This window comes from Suillus discolor, assembly GCF_016758755.1.
Source record: "Suillus discolor strain FC423 chromosome Unknown F5147scaffold_9, whole genome shotgun sequence".
Classification (NCBI taxonomy): domain Eukaryota; kingdom Fungi; phylum Basidiomycota; class Agaricomycetes; order Boletales; family Suillaceae; genus Suillus; species Suillus discolor.
In genome coordinates this window covers 707,926-723,470 of record NW_024541256.1, presented here as the reverse complement: position 1 = coordinate 723,470, position 15,545 = coordinate 707,926, and the positions used below count along the sequence as shown (strand labels likewise).

General features: G+C 45.4%; 3 protein-coding genes across 3 annotated transcripts; 2 read left to right on the top strand and 1 right to left on the bottom strand.

Moving 5' to 3' along the window:
* Positions 1-4,830: 4,830 nt before the first annotated feature.
* Positions 4,831-5,582, top strand: F5147DRAFT_530123 (uncharacterized protein; the record flags this gene model as incomplete). The annotated part of the gene is made up of 3 exons (XM_041430064.1): positions 4,831-5,049; positions 5,106-5,396; positions 5,457-5,582. Coding segments are annotated over 3 exons (636 nt in total), but the record flags the coding sequence as incomplete, so codon positions are not given.
* Positions 5,583-11,314: 5,732 nt separating this feature from the next.
* F5147DRAFT_770069 (uncharacterized protein) lies at positions 11,315-12,977 on the top strand (the record flags this gene model as incomplete). The annotated part of the gene is made up of 4 exons (XM_041441109.1): positions 11,315-12,307; positions 12,365-12,670; positions 12,720-12,794; positions 12,852-12,977. 4 exons carry the CDS (start codon positions 11,315-11,317, stop codon positions 12,975-12,977), a joined length of 1,500 nt encoding a protein of 499 aa, XP_041296703.1.
* A 229-nt stretch (positions 12,978-13,206) lies between these two features.
* On the bottom strand, positions 13,207-15,361 carry F5147DRAFT_751729 (uncharacterized protein; the record flags this gene model as incomplete). Its single annotated transcript, XM_041440197.1, has 9 exons — positions 13,207-13,353; positions 13,407-13,700; positions 13,754-13,812; positions 13,864-13,959; positions 14,018-14,159; positions 14,216-14,260; positions 14,312-14,447; positions 14,506-14,870; positions 14,924-15,361. The coding sequence occupies 9 exons, from the start codon at positions 15,359-15,361 to the stop codon at positions 13,207-13,209; spliced, it is 1,722 nt and encodes a 573-aa protein (XP_041296702.1).
* Positions 15,362-15,545: the final 184 nt, after the last annotated feature.

Here is a 15,545-nt window from a genome sequence, read left to right as displayed (position 1 = left end):
CTAGTAGGGCTAGCAAGATGGGATGTGACACAGATAGGACAAGTGCGCAGGATTTCGGGTCGGTTGATGTGGCCAAAACATTGGGTCCGCTAGTCAAAGCATCGGGTTTCATCAGGTTAGCATCGGGTTACATTGGGAAGTGATTAGTGTGTGACAGGCATTGAACGTGTATCAGGAAATCAGTGAATATGAGCTCAGTGTGAGCTCGAGTGCTACAATGGTCAGCATCTGAATCACTGGGATTCCAGTCATCCCGATTGTCCTGAGCATCATCGGAGTCGGCACCACTCTGTTCACGATCATCCTGAGGTAATGTGATGTCTTGCATAGCAAATGTTTGACAGAGTTTGGCAGGTCATCGATAATGTGGGGCTGCTGCACATCATGTGAGACTTCCTTTTTGTTACATAAAAGCGACCTAACCTTGCTTATTAACTACTGCAGCTTCTGGGATATCATCAAGTGAGTTGCTGTCTGCATCCACCAAGTTGCACTGACGCTCTGCCCAAGTTTATTTATGTAAGTACTAACTCTTATTTCATACAGAATAATTGATGCACTCAATGTTGAAGGCTTTCTTGACTGAGTACTAGGTGCTGGCATCTTACTGGTGGAACTGGTGTAGGTTTACAACTCAGAGTGGTGCTATAGGCTCCAAACTGATATCTTTATGTTGTAGGTTGTGCACTGCCTATCTGCTATACTTGTGGAACAAGTGTGTTCGACCCTAAAGGGGAAGCTAGTGCAGCAAAGGTCTAGAAATGGGCGCAGAAGGTGCCACTTGTCAGCCAATGCGAAGCACGGGAAAGCGGCGGGTGCGCACACGTAGCGTGGGAACATAGCGGTGGCTGAAAGCCGATGGCGCGGGAAGAAACACGGCTGTGAAGCGGCCGATGCACGAGGGGTTCGGATGATAATAGAGATGAAGGACAATAGAAATAGACTTAGAGTGAGGCGATAATGGATACGATGCAGGTGGTAAATGGATAATGATTGCCAATAGCTACCAACTGTAGGCTAATGGGAGTTGCTACTGGAATGTCCAGAAAACAAGCTACTGAATGATATGTACTACTAGTGCTTAAGTATTGCGCTAAGCGCTGTCATGCGGAACTGAGCCAACGTGCTACCGAGTTAGGTATGTAAAGCTATATGTAAATAAAGGTGGTGCGATGCGGAAATGGTCTGATATGTAAATATAATCATGGAATAATGTACCATTGGATTGGTTTTGGACTAGGGATGGATGTGAAACATCAGCCAATGAAGTGTGAGAAAATGCAGCTAAGCGTGGCTGTGCATGCATGCGGGAATGCTGCAGTCGTCGCAGGAAAGTAGCAGCTGCTAAGCGCGGTGTAGCACTCGAGCTCGCACTAGGCTCGTATTCAGCTATTTTCCCATACATGTCAAACACATGAATCACTTCCAATGTTATCCGACACTCATCCGCTCAATCCGATGTTTATCTGCTAAACCCGACGCTAACCCGACGAACCCGATGTTTCCCGCGCATCGGACCCAACGGACCCGATATTTTTCCGCGCACTTGTCCTCCCTATGTCCTGTCCTGTCGTATCTATCCCCACTAGGTGTGCAGTCATTCATTTTCACGTCGCTAACATTGTAGAACACGTTATTACATGTCCGCAGTACATCATGTCTTATTACATAGGACATTGGACCCGAAAATCAGTGCTACTACTTTCGCCTATAGCACTCCAAATTTCTACATAGACACTATATTTCACATACCTCCTACCTATTTACTTTACCTTTCTACCTCCGAGTAGGAGGAGGTCATCCGATATTCGTAGTTCTTAGTTGGATTCCACAATATCATCCTTTCTTTATCCGAAACATCTGACAGTAACCCGCTGTTTGCTATCCCCGACATTCGCTACATTCCCGATGCAAACCCAACGCTAACCCAACGCAAATCTGACGAACCCGCTAACCTGAAACCCGAAAAACATCGGACCCGACGTTTTTGACATCGGACTCGTAATTATACCTTCGGACTTTGTTTCCCGCGCTTCGGACTATCTTCCTTTTGATATAACTGATTATTCTAATACCAACAGCAAGCCCCTCGGGTCGAACGCACTTGTCTTGCAAGTATAAGCAGACTAGGCTGTGCATGACCACAACATTTTTATATTGCTGGCTACTTACTTCGTGTAGTGCCCAGCAATTGTTGTATCTCTACAGCGGCTCGTGGGAAAGCTGCGCTTCATATAGTAAAGCAATAGGATGCTGAGGGATACCACAAAAATAGCCTCTACAAGGCTGTAAGGACTTCCAGTCCTACACCAGCCCTCTTTTGTTGTGCAGGATGGTCATGGCCTGACCTTTCTGCTGTCTCCGTTGTTGCTGTTGCATGTTTTCGTCTTGGTTTATCTTGCTTCCAGACTGAGTCTCAGGTCAGTTTTGCTTTTGATGGTGTTCTTGGTTGCTCACCTGCATTTTCTGTAGCTTTTTTCTTGGCCCCACATGGTTCTGTTGTACTAAGACAGTCATGAGGCATGGTCATTTTTTATTGAATGATAAAAGGAATGTCAAAGTAGTGAATGGGAAAGGCTGGGACTCAGATAGAAGAATATCTTAAAAATGAGTGAGTGTCAAAGAGAAGGGAATGGGGTGGAGGATTTTACTAAAGGCAGTGTATTTATGTAGCAGGTGAGGGGCACTAATTCCTAGTTTCGGCACAGCCTGGTCTGTCCCCTTCGGTGTAGGTATACAACACAGAGTGGGGCTATACAAAGATGGCTCCAAACTGATATCTTTATGTTGTGGTCTTGCACTGCCTATCTGCTATACTTGCGGGACAAGTGCGTTCAACCCAGGGGTCTGCGGTCTGGGAATAGTTTTGGGGGTCAGTGAGTGATGTGGGGTCAATAATCCGAGCATGGAAAACAATGTCCGAAGGTATAATCATGATGTCCGATGCAAAAGCATCGGGTCCGATGTTTTTCGGGTTTCGGGTTATCGGGTTCGGGTTCAGTGTATCAGAAACTAATAGTAACGTGATAGTGAGCCTTGGGAAAGTGAGCAGTGTGCGCAATAATAACGATGACAGATATGGATGGTGAAGGAATGATGATATTCACAATGTCAACTAAGAACTACGAAATATCGGGTTTGACCCCTAAGCATTGGAGACGATTCTCCTCTACTCGGATGATGATGATGCTATGGGGAGTCCAATATTTATGTAGATATGTAGAAATCCAGAACCCTATAGGTGAAAGTAGTAGCACAATATTTCAGGTCCGATGTCCTATGTAATAAGACATGATGTACTGCGGACTATGGGAATACATGTAATAACACAGTCGACAATGTTAGGGATGTGAAAACAAGTAACTATGCGCCTAGTGGGGCTAGCGCGATGAGACTGGACATAGGTAGGACAAGTGTGCGTGATATCCGATCAGCTGATGTGAAACCTGATGTCCAATGTCCAATGTTTTCGGGTTTGGTGCATATTGAGTCGGATATGATAGGGAATGATTTGGGTAATGATTAGCATTCAACATGCATCGGAAAATAGACCTCTACAAGGCCACAAGGACTCCAAGTCCTACATCAGGTCACTGTCTTTTCACATCTCAACACCCCTGCATATGGAGGATTGTACCGCTTGCATTGTCTCAGCTTCATCATCTTCTCGCTCATTACCACCACTGTATTACACTGTCTTTTTCTGCCCAATTTTCAGCCAACTGTATCACTTGTTGTCTCAGTTTACCACTGCCATCAAAGCACTAGTCTCGGACACAGTCTCTGTCCCTGACTTGCATTAACTTTAGGTGGGTTACTGCTTGAATTTATTTGTTCGCTTGCCCATTATTTACCACACCCTAAGTTGCCTACTAGTAATCCTTACATCAACTTCAGGTCATCCTCGCTCCTCGCTCATCCCAGCTCCATCATCTCCAGGTATACCACACACTGTCTCAGCTTCATTGTCTCCAGGTATCCTAACTTTACTATTTCCAGGTATCGCACACATCGTCCCAGCTTCATCATCTCCAGGTATACCACACATCATCTCAGCTTCATTGTCTCCAGGTATCCTAACTTTACCATCTCTAGATAACTATGAATATGCACTGGGAATGCTCAGCTTGTGGCCATTGGAACAGTACACTCTGACACCAGCGAGAGAACAGCAGACACAAGGCTAAAACCTCTGAGATGTGAGAACAAGACAAGGACTGCAGCGAGAGCCTTGAAAGCAAAGGCCCAAGGCAGCAAATGGCCAAAGCCAAAGCAAAGCAAAGCCTCAGACAAGCAAACACACAGCAAATGCTGGTGGAAGAGATGTATAGAACCTAACCCTAAGACATGCTATATATGACTATCTAAGACCTCGAACACCTCTGCAGGACCCCTGGCACCTGTCCCTGCCAAACCCAACCACTACACCATGATGATCTCACTGTAACCGGTCTCAGCCAACATCTTGCAAAGAGTCATGACCCCCATTGTCAAGCGCTCTACAGCCAGTTGCAATCTCAAACAAACAATGAAGCCAAACTTGCCATGGATGGTGCAGATGAATTTGAGGGAGACTACTATGGAATTTACAATGAGGACAAGTTAGAATGGCCTGCTGAGCAGGCAACTGATAGTGACTTGAATGAGGTGACTGATAATGACTTGGATGATGATTTCCTCTTCGAACCTGAATGGGAGGCACCCTCGCTACCTCAGGCTGAGCAAGATCACAGCTTACTAGATGATACGCCTGCCTTTGAACATGACAAGTCAGAGGATATTCAACAGAATGCTCATTAGGACATCAAGGCATGTGCACAAGGCCAGTGTGGATTTGTAGTTGAGCCTTATCCAGATCCACACGCTGGCCAAAAGATTTCACACAATTCAGTTGACCACACTGGTAATGTGGCATACAGGGCACATCTTGCAGATGATGAGAACATATACTATCCTTTTGCTTCCAAGATTGAATGGGAGGTTGCAAGATGGGCAAAGCTTCATGGAGCGAGTTCAACAGCATTTTCAGACTTGCTATCCATTGACGGAGTGAAGCATTTGTTTGTTTGTTTCACGAGTATCCAATTAACAGCTAATTCTACTAGGTTGGTGAGCACCTAGGGTTATCATTCAAGAATGCAAATGAACTGGACAAGATTATCGACCATGAACTTCTGACTGGATGCCCAAAATTCAAACAAGAACAAATTGTTGTTGCAGGAGAATCTTTTGATGTCTATCACCATGACATCATTGAATGTATCAAGTCATTGTATGGTGATCCTGACTTCGCAAGATACCTTACATTTACTCCTGAGCACCATTACGCTGATGAAGATCAGACCATTCGTCTGTTACATGACATGAATACTGGGAAATGGTGGTGGAACACACAGGTATGAACTCTCGAGTGTGACACCAATTAGACTTCATACTAACTTATAATGGCTGGCTAGAAAAAACTCAATCAGCAATGTCCAGGTGGAACCATCATTCCGATTAGCATCTCAACAGACAAAACACAAGTCACATTGTTTCACAATAAGACCCCATACCCTGTATATCTCACAATCGGTACTCTACTTCCCTTCCCTTGGATGCTACCTTTGTTTTGTGGAGTCACTTAGACGTTCCTAGTATTGTTGATCAATTGACAAGCTTTGTTCACTTCTCACTTCGAACCTGTGTGTTCTTGACCACTCTGAGAATGCACCTCTAAGTTTCCTTACCTAGGCTCTGCGCGGATCCGAACTGCTCTCGGTTTCCGACTTAGCATTTTCATACCTAGTTATACCTCAGCCTCAAAACTTGTTTATACCTAGCCGCTACTTGCAGAACCGCGCTTTACCTAGAAACCTGCCGCTCTTTACCTAGGATCCTCTCGCTTTCGTTCATTTCTCATCGTGCACTCACCAGACCCGCAGTCTCGCTTTCGCTCTTACCAGCAGACTCGCTTTTCCAAGGTCGACTTAGTTCTCTTCCGTTCTGCATTTGCTCCCTTCGCATTATACTTGAAGGAAGCGCTTCATAGCAATCCTCTTGGGTTGAGACAGCACACCCGCACTCAGTTGGATTTATTAGTGCTCTAGCTTTCTTGCTGGCCAGTCACTATTACTTCTTCACACCATGCACTTGGCACTTCATCAGCCGATCACGTACGCAAGCGCTTCGGCTGCACATTGGCACATACATCCTCAGTTCCGTCACTCATCCTCCGTCCATCCATTCCATGTCCATTCAGTTTGTCGGTGCGTATTCCTATTCTATTCTTGTGTATCCTGACATTATCTCCAGCACTTGTGCACACATTCTGTATGTTTCGTCATGGACCCTTATTACATGTTATCACATATTCGCTTCACTCCCCGGTTCGCTTTAGCGCTTGACAGCGCTTAAATGTTACTTACATAGAATATATATACTCCTGCCTCTCTGTATAATGATCATCTTTTCTTCCCACACATCATTGGACTCTAAGTCTAAATCTCCGTTGTAGCCGCCAACTGACACTAAGCACATAAGTATATATGAGCACCAGCCGCCGCACTCTCCGAGGACTTCTGTCTATTGTCTTCCAACTCATTTAGAGTCGCTTCACTCCAACCACCTGCATGTGTGCCTCGTGTTCACTCAGTGTGCATTATCGCACTTATCGCTCAGTAGCGCTTTGCAGCACTTCGCTCGTTGTCACACGCCTTACCAGGCTTATCTGACAGCCCGGTTTAGTGTTTCCCTCCACTATTATACATAGAGGAACCTTCTCAGTAGCAATCCCCTTGGGCCAACATTAGTTTGCACACAGAGGACCCTCTGAGTATATCTCATACTACCCACTTTTCATCATTCTACATTCCTCACCTACACCACTGTCTTACTAGGATGTGATTGGCAATAAATTTACCAGTTCTCACTATCCTCCATGGTCAATGGTTCAGACAAATACCAACTGTTGATAATGTGGTTGTTTATGGGAGGAGGCGTAAATAGCTGGTCTTTCTAAACAAACTTCTAATGACTTGAGGTGGGTTGAGACAGTGACTGTTAACTGGCTTGATGCAGTGCTCAGAACACTAAAGATAAGGATCGTAAATGGTGTAGCCAAATCAATAACTGGCTTGATGTAGTACTACGATGCTACTAGAAGAGGATTGCGAAGATGTGCAATATGAAGATGAAGATACAGATCACCACAGTACACAATGAATCAGAGCAATATCTTATAAAACACTCCCTATTCTCAAAAATTAGAGGAGATCAAACTAAGCCTCTAACACAATTGAATCAACCGAAATACATGGCTTTGAAACTAACTTCTCTGCTGCTCAGGCACTCACGATGAGTATGACGCAGAATCAGAACAGAGTACACCCTCTTGATGTAGTCTTAAAGCAGCCAAGCTCTTAATATTGTTGAATAAAGTGCTAGTCTTATTTGTTGTCCTCCTAATTGTTAAAAATACGTAAATTCTCCCAACAGAAAAGGTATCCTGTGTTGTAAAGAGAATGTGACGAAACTACAACTAGATGACTGATAACTGTGTACCAGCTAGTGTAATTCAAGGATTGGCTCGAGGTAGGCCTCAGAAGATCAGTATGTTGTGGGAAATGATGACAAAAGAATGGAGGGAATAAACTAATATTCACTCAGATGTTCACACAAATATAGGGTGAGAAATTCAGGAAGATACTCAAATCCTCCTCCCTCTCTCTAAAGGGGGATGTCTGTCCTCTCAAAGGAAGCTTATTTCAAAAGGGAGATTGTCATTATTCAGAGGGGAAACTGGGCCCCTTATATACTACTCTAAATGTGGCTGTGTAACTATCTAATTAAGGAAATCTGACTCATAGTGACTCAGACAGAAAAATGACTCATAATGAGTCAAACTGAGTCATAGTTGAAATGTCCCATGATGGCTTGTTTACTTCTCAAATATTCCCATCTATTAACTTTCTTCCTTCAGTTTCCTGACTAATCCATCTCATCTTACTAATCCATTTCATCTGACTAAGCCATTGATCACACATGAACTGTTGAATTGTTGGAATGTTACTGTAAATATGTTTCGGAACATACAGAAAAAATGTGAAGATTTGTAAAAAAAAAAACAGTCATAAGATTGTGAGAGAATGCTGAATAATGTGTTGTGGTATGTTTGGAACTTATCTTTAAACTGGATAAGTGTTAATTGAATTATTATGTAGTATTATGGGTTTGTTATGTCTAAAAATCAAATCATAATGTGTTTATAGAAAATTCTTAGTAATTTCATAGAGTAAAGCAGAGAACATCAAAGCTCAAAAGTAGCCATGACCATGCACAAAACAAGTTTGGTGCGTGTCACCGCATTATTACATGTATTCCCATAGTCTGCAGTACATCATGTCTTATTACATAGGACATTGGACCCGAAATATTGTGCTACTACTTTCGCCTATAGGGTTCCGGATTTCTACATATCTACATAAATATTGGACTCCCCATAGCATCATCATCATCCGAGTAGAGGAGAGTCATTCTCCGACGCTTAGGGGTCAAACCCAATATTTTGTAGTTCTTAGTTGACATTGCAAATATCATTGTTCCTTCACCATCCATATCTGTCATTGTTATCATTGCGCATACCACTCACTTTCCTGATGCTCACTATCGCGTCACTATTAGTTTCCAATACACCAAACCTGAACCCGATGTAGGAACTGATTCTTGGCTAGGCTTGTAGAAACTGTTTTACTTAGTGTTATGTTTGCACCTTAGCTTACATAAGAAGCTATCTTTTCACCAGTTACTAGTATGAGTCTGAGTCTTCAGCAGTTTTCATGACATTTCCTCTCCTCTGAGCCTTGAGCCTGGTCCAGAAACCCTTTAGGGTTGAATAGCAGCTAGGTTCTGCAAGACCCAACACATTGTTCTGAATCACCATCAGAATTGTTGTACCCACACCGATAACCCAAAAACATCGGACCCAACACTTTTGCATCAGACATCATAATTATACCTTCGGAGATTGTTTCCCACGCTCGGATTATTGACCCCACATCACTCACTGACCCCCAAAACTATTCCCAGACCGCAGACCCCTGGGTTGAACGCACTTGTCTCACCAAGTATAGCAGACTAGGCAGTACAAGACCACAACATAAAGATATCAGTTTGGAGCCATCTTTGTATAGCCCCACTCTGTGTTGTATACCTACAACAGTCTGATAGGCAAGATATGTCAAGAATTTATTCTTGTCAATGCTAATTCATCCTTCTAGCTATGACTCAAAAGTCATCAACTAAAATGCAGGACTCCTGACCTCCTGACCTCCTGACTATTCAGCCTCTTCACCATTCCCAGAGCCTGCTGGCAGTGAAGGAGAAATCTTTGAAGAACAAGTTGGTGGAGGCAGGCACCAACCGACTCTGCCGCCAGTGCAAACCCCAACTAGACTCCGTGGTACCATCAAAGCTACCGACTGTGACATGGGTCTAGTTAAGGAGGTGTCTGTGTGTCAGGCAAGGCTGGTTCATCAAGAGCCATCAGCTGATGTGGAACATGGCCCTTTGCTCACTGAGGTGCATAACAAGTCAGGGGCGTAGCCTCGCCAACAATCTGTTCCTCTCCTTACTTTCATATCTTCTGTTCCCCGCACACGCAGCCTGGGTATTAGCAGTGCCACGCAGCTTCAGCCAACATCAGCAGATGTATTTTATGAACCTCCTTTCTCCATAGCTGACCAGCAACCTCGTTGGCAACTCCTGCAGCCTCCACAGCCTAATATGTCAATGAAACCTTCTGTCTTTGAGCAGGAATCATTTGACTTCAACAGTATGATAAATGGAAGCTTTGATCACTGCAACGACATCACCCCTGGATCATCTACCATGCCACTCACCATCCCTGTGACACATGTCATACCTGCAACCCCTGCAGGCCTCAGGGACTGGGATATGACCCCCCCTTTTGCTGAGGATGCTGTCATGGACACTGCCATGAGTGATGGTGATGTTGGCCCTTCCTTTATGAGAGGCCAAAGAAATGATGAAACAAATGCCACCCTCCAAGAGGGCTTCATAGAGCTGGAATGTGTCATCAATGAACTTGCCCACAAAATGTCGATTCCCTCCTCCCAAATTATTTCATTATGGAACAGGAGTCACACACACACTGTCAATAACATAAACCACTGGAACACATATGCCCATTACTTCAAAAATAACCTCAAGCAGGAGCTCAGCAGGCTTGGAGATGAGGCCCCAGAGGCTCCTGGCACACCAAGTGAGTATCTGTCTCTTCCACTGATGTTGTTATGCTAACATTGTAACATCAAGATGCCAGTGTGTGCCGCAAGTGCTACGATGCCTTTAAAAAATCATTCCCAAATGACTGGCAGGATACCCTCGAGATTTATGGTGAGAGTACATTATTCCTTGGTGGACCTCAGATAGTTTCTGCATGGGGACAACTTGAAGAGAACATCCAGGAGATGTCACCTCTGCTATGGCGGCCTGCCTGTATCCTCATGCAGGAGATCTATTCAGCCCTGCAAAACTAGAGGGAGACCTCTGGGAAGAGGGGGTCTCTCAGACTATATATTCCCTACATAAGAATGGGGTCTGACATACCGTGAGAACATCTTCAAAGTGGTACCAAGGGTGTACTGATGCAGTACAGTGAACAGCCCTAGTTACAGTGTTTGGCTCGCTTAGTAAGCATCTGTTTGAGCTTGTCGTTCACAGGCTCATGTGTAGGATAGTGAGTGACTAAGCTGTATGCCAAATCATGTCAATAATACCAAACAATGTAGTCAATATATAGCAGTGACCCAACTTAGGATGATGATGAATCATCTCCTTGTGGTATAATACCTGCTCTTAGCCTCACACCATACAGCAAGTAATCACACTCCCTTCAACCTTGGTGCATTCTAATCTCTCATCTAATATCACATTGACTTACACTTCTCAAAGTAGCTCAAGGCCCTACTTACTAGCTTTTTGTTGCTTTCTATACTATCATGAAACAGTGGGCAAGAATGTATGTCACACCACTTATGACACACCAATTTGTAGCTGCACATGCAGGACCACATGTTAGTAGTATTGCACATGTTTGCATCAAGTTCTACCACTTCTGATCAAATGATTCTTCAACTTGCAGGGACAGGCTTTCACTGGGGGTATTAATTTCGCATTGGCAGATAGCTTCCCCAAAGACTCGGGTTCCGAGTCCAAACATGACAAGTAAGTATTATCAGCCATTGCCTCGCCACTAACTGTCTTCGAGTTCAATGTCCAAAAGTACTTACATTACAAAACCACTACTAGTAGGATGGTGCCCTCATCAGTCTCGCCCCCTCCAAGTCCGAATGAAGCAGTTCCTCGACTATCCCGAGGTGCAATGCTAGCAGACAGAGGAACTGTTCAGCTAGAACACCGTGATCTTCCTTCATGGACACCATTGGTTGTTTCGGATAGCGAAGGCGGTATGGATGAGCTCCCTTTAGGTGTGGAGGAATCAAAAGCCTCGCCTTCGAATGCAAGAAAAGCACTGTCACAGAAACGCAAGAAAAATCCAGACCATGGTCCTCCGATTGCAATGCCTCGACGAGAAGTTCAGCAGGCACCTTCAGGCGTCTACTCTAGGTTGGGGGATTCCCGCGGTTCCCAAAGTTTGCAGGAGATACTGCAAGCAACATTCAGCGCCAATGCTTCATGCAATACTATCTCTCCGCCAGCCGCACCTATTGACAGCGAGGGGAGCAGCACCGACGTGCAAACTGTGATTTATAACAAACAGTGCCGCCAGATTCATAATACTCGCAGGAGTACAAGTCAGGAAGGTTCAGAGGCTATCGCAGTAGTCGATGCTCCAATACCTACTGCCACCACAGCGGTTCCGACCATAACTCGGCGCAAAGCCGCGCCCGCCATTCCTTACGAGTCTATGCAAAAGGTTATTGATGCTGCATTGGACACTCGGGTAGCCAAAATTGCTTGGCGTCGTCGGCGCAATGCCACAGGGTGCGGCACCAACGAAGATGAGACTTCGAGGACGAACTGCTTACCCTTCGAAGACGCCATTTTTGACTTCGATGTTTCAACCTCCGCACGTCAGGAAGATCACCACAGTAAAATCAAGTCGGAGCTAGCTCCAGTCGAGGACGAACATTTTGCCTTGCCGCGCGAATTTACGCGAAAGCTTGATGGCGTTCACGCTACCTCTCTTCCACAGCAATCTAGAGGGGATAGATTCAACGAACGACTGTATGTAATGTTTGGGGGCGCAGACACACCTCACTCGCCTGACGGATTAATTGCTCACGTGAGTACCATGCATCGCAAATAGAAATGAACACAAGTTGATATATTGTAACCACAGGCAACTGCAGATTCGGCATCTATCTTCGCGCCAGTGCGCGAGGCTGCAGCAAGCAAAGAACACAGCCCTGTCTCATTCAGCGATTCAGGAGTATCCATTGACACGTCGCTCTCGCAAAGCACCCAAGCTACAAGTATTTTTGGGCGCAACGATGTCTCTCGAAAGAGAGCTTATACGATGGAGAGTCACCTCGGGGATGAACCTGGTCGAAAGAAGCATAAGATTGAGGTTGCAGAAGACCTGGTGTCCAAATGGATTGCGGCGTTGCAACGACTTGTCAAGGGAAAAACGAAGATTGGCCACAAGGTACGGAATGAGTCTCCCATATCTGCATTCTGTTGTTCACATATATCAGGACATGGAGGATTTGAGCATAGTATTGGCTGAGATAGAGTCTGCATACCCCTACCTAGATTCAGAACTTGCACAGGTTGGTCAGCTTTAATAACTCATCGGCAATATTCTCAACCGGTCTACTCGTGTTCAGGTCACTTGTCTTCGAGACGTCTTACAGCAGATGGCGCAGTTGGAAGAAATTCCATTCAAGGACGAACATGACCTTCGCCGTCGCACAGATGAGATTATCGCAGAATGGCCTAGTGTTAAAGCCTAGCTGATAAATTGATGGGGAGATTCCGAATGTTTTTGGTGCATTGCGTACATTACCTGGGGGTAAACTTTTATACCCAAGTATGGAACACATACAACTTTTTGGCGGCGTTATTGGTAGTTACCAAGGTCCAATTAGGTCTTGCAGTTTATTGAGATCCGAGCTCGCGCTCTTTCCTACATAACATACGATATTGGCGATAATACAAAAATCCATCATGAACGAAAACGTTTCAATAACTAGCTTCTTCAGTCTGCCGCCTCCAGCGCCTCTGGTTGTCAATCATCTCGAGGAATATACTGTATTTAGCATCTAGTAATTTTTTCACTGTCGACGACGCCCCAGGGGCCACAAGGGTACCAGTAGGCGTCATTTCGACCTGAGTGGTAAAAATCAGCATTTACGCACAGCAGAATACACAGGATATCTTACCATGATCTTCCACATGTCTTCTCCGTCTTTAGCACCCTCCGCTGCAATCCTTCCCAGCATCGCCGCACCAAGAACCACCGCCTCAGAATACGACCTGGGCAAGATGACGGGGATGCCACATGTGTCCGCAAAGAGCTGCATTATTACTGCATTCTTCACCTGCCCACCAGAAAGATACAGAGAGGTGATGTCATGCCCTGCCGCGTTGAGAACGTCGATGATGTGGCGAGTTTGAAGGGCTATAGCTTCCAGAGTAAGGTAGTACTTGCGAGCGAGGTCGGCTATAGATGCGTCCTGAAGTAATCAAGATGACTTGGTTGAAGTTCTCAATTGAAGGAGTGACTTACCAGCTCAAGACCGACAATGGAACCTCTCATTCGAGAGTCGGCGATTGGAGATCTGTTTCCTGCGATAGTTGTGAGCAAAGATACGAATATCGAACTGTAGCTTATCTCACCATGGAAATCAGGATAGAAATGTACATTCTTCGTAAGCTCCGTGTAGGTATCAACATGATTCTCGTTCCGCAACTTTTCGAGGACGTCCAGTAAGACTATAGACGCACATCAAGGCACTGCTTGCGTTGCTCCAGCATAAAGAGTTGTACAGACCATCATGTGTGCACTTTCCCTCTTGCTTTGCACGCTCTTTGAGTTCAGGATACGCAGTGTGAGTGGTGATGATAAAGTCAATAAGTTGTCCTGTAGACGACTGGCCCCCTTCATTCATCCACCAACCAGGGAAAACTGTGTCCTATTGAAAATATACCATTAAGATATCACATTTTATGCAGAATGGCAATGGTATACCCTATATGGACCCCATACGCCCTTCACAAAGACACCATCCCGACTCTGCAACAATGTTGACGTCTTAACGAAGATGGATTGGGCAAGATAACTTACCTGAACAATATGGCAAGTACTCGTTCCGGCAACAATGGCCAAACGGTGCCGAGACTCGTCGAGAGAAGGAAGCACGTTTGAAAGTTGACCATTCTCTATGTATCGAGCTGCAACTGTGCCCATCCAACCAGCATACCTAGCACGACGCCAACAGCATTCGCATTCAATAGACATATTGATGCAATATGACATACCCGTCAATCAGACCACTTCCAACAGCAGTACCTTCTACAAGTCCAAGTTCTTCAGCTGCCTTTTGAGATAACCCTCGACCAACTGGGCTTCCGGCAGCCTGCACTTGCCCCTTGGCGGCGCCCATATGCTTCCAGTTATCACCATCGACGAGTTCGCCGAGACCAATGCGCTCAAAGAAGTCCGGCTGCCAGCCTTTGTCGGGAACATAAGAGCACTTGCATGTAACCGAACAAAAGGAGCGTGTGTTGTCTCCAGTTGCCTTGTATGTGAAAAAATCGGGAAGATCAAAAAATTGACATCGGGAGAACAGGGCAGGGTCCATGCGCTTCTTGAGCCAAAGAATCTTGGGCACCTCCATCTCAAGCTATTCCAAAAGTAGAATTAGTAAGGTAAATTGGACTCGCAGCTGCTACATACACTCATGGTTCCGCCTACATAATTCAAGACGATCGACCCAGTGGAGTTAATAAGTTCAGCTTCCTTCTCGGCGCGATGATCTGCCCACAGAATAACGTTCCGATCACCATGCATGCCGATACCGCTACCCTTGGTCACTGTTATCGGACTCCCGCCAAAGTCCGCCACGGCGAGAGAGCACGTAGCATCGAAGCCAAGCCCCTTGACTGCGGTTGCAGGAACGCTAGACTGGTTCAATATTTCCTTCACCGCGGTACAAATCTGCTCCCATATATTGTTCGTGGATTGCTCGAAAATTCGGTAGTCATGCTTATCACGCCAGGTGATGATATCCTTCGTGGAAGAAGCTTTTATCTCACCGTTTCGTGCAACGAGAGATGCACGAGCAGAACCGGTACCGATATCAACGCCGATGAAGTAGGGCGTGTCGCAACTCATTGGAACAGGCGAGACTATGGGGTCAAGGAGTCGGAGATGAGCAAATACATGGTTTAAATCATGTTGGACTACCCGTCAGTGACTGTCAGCAAGTACGCCATCGGACCCTGAGTTGTCACAGTTGAACTCAAGTCGATTGCACTAGGTCGACCTTGCTTGATCTAGACCGTTCGACGCCTTATTA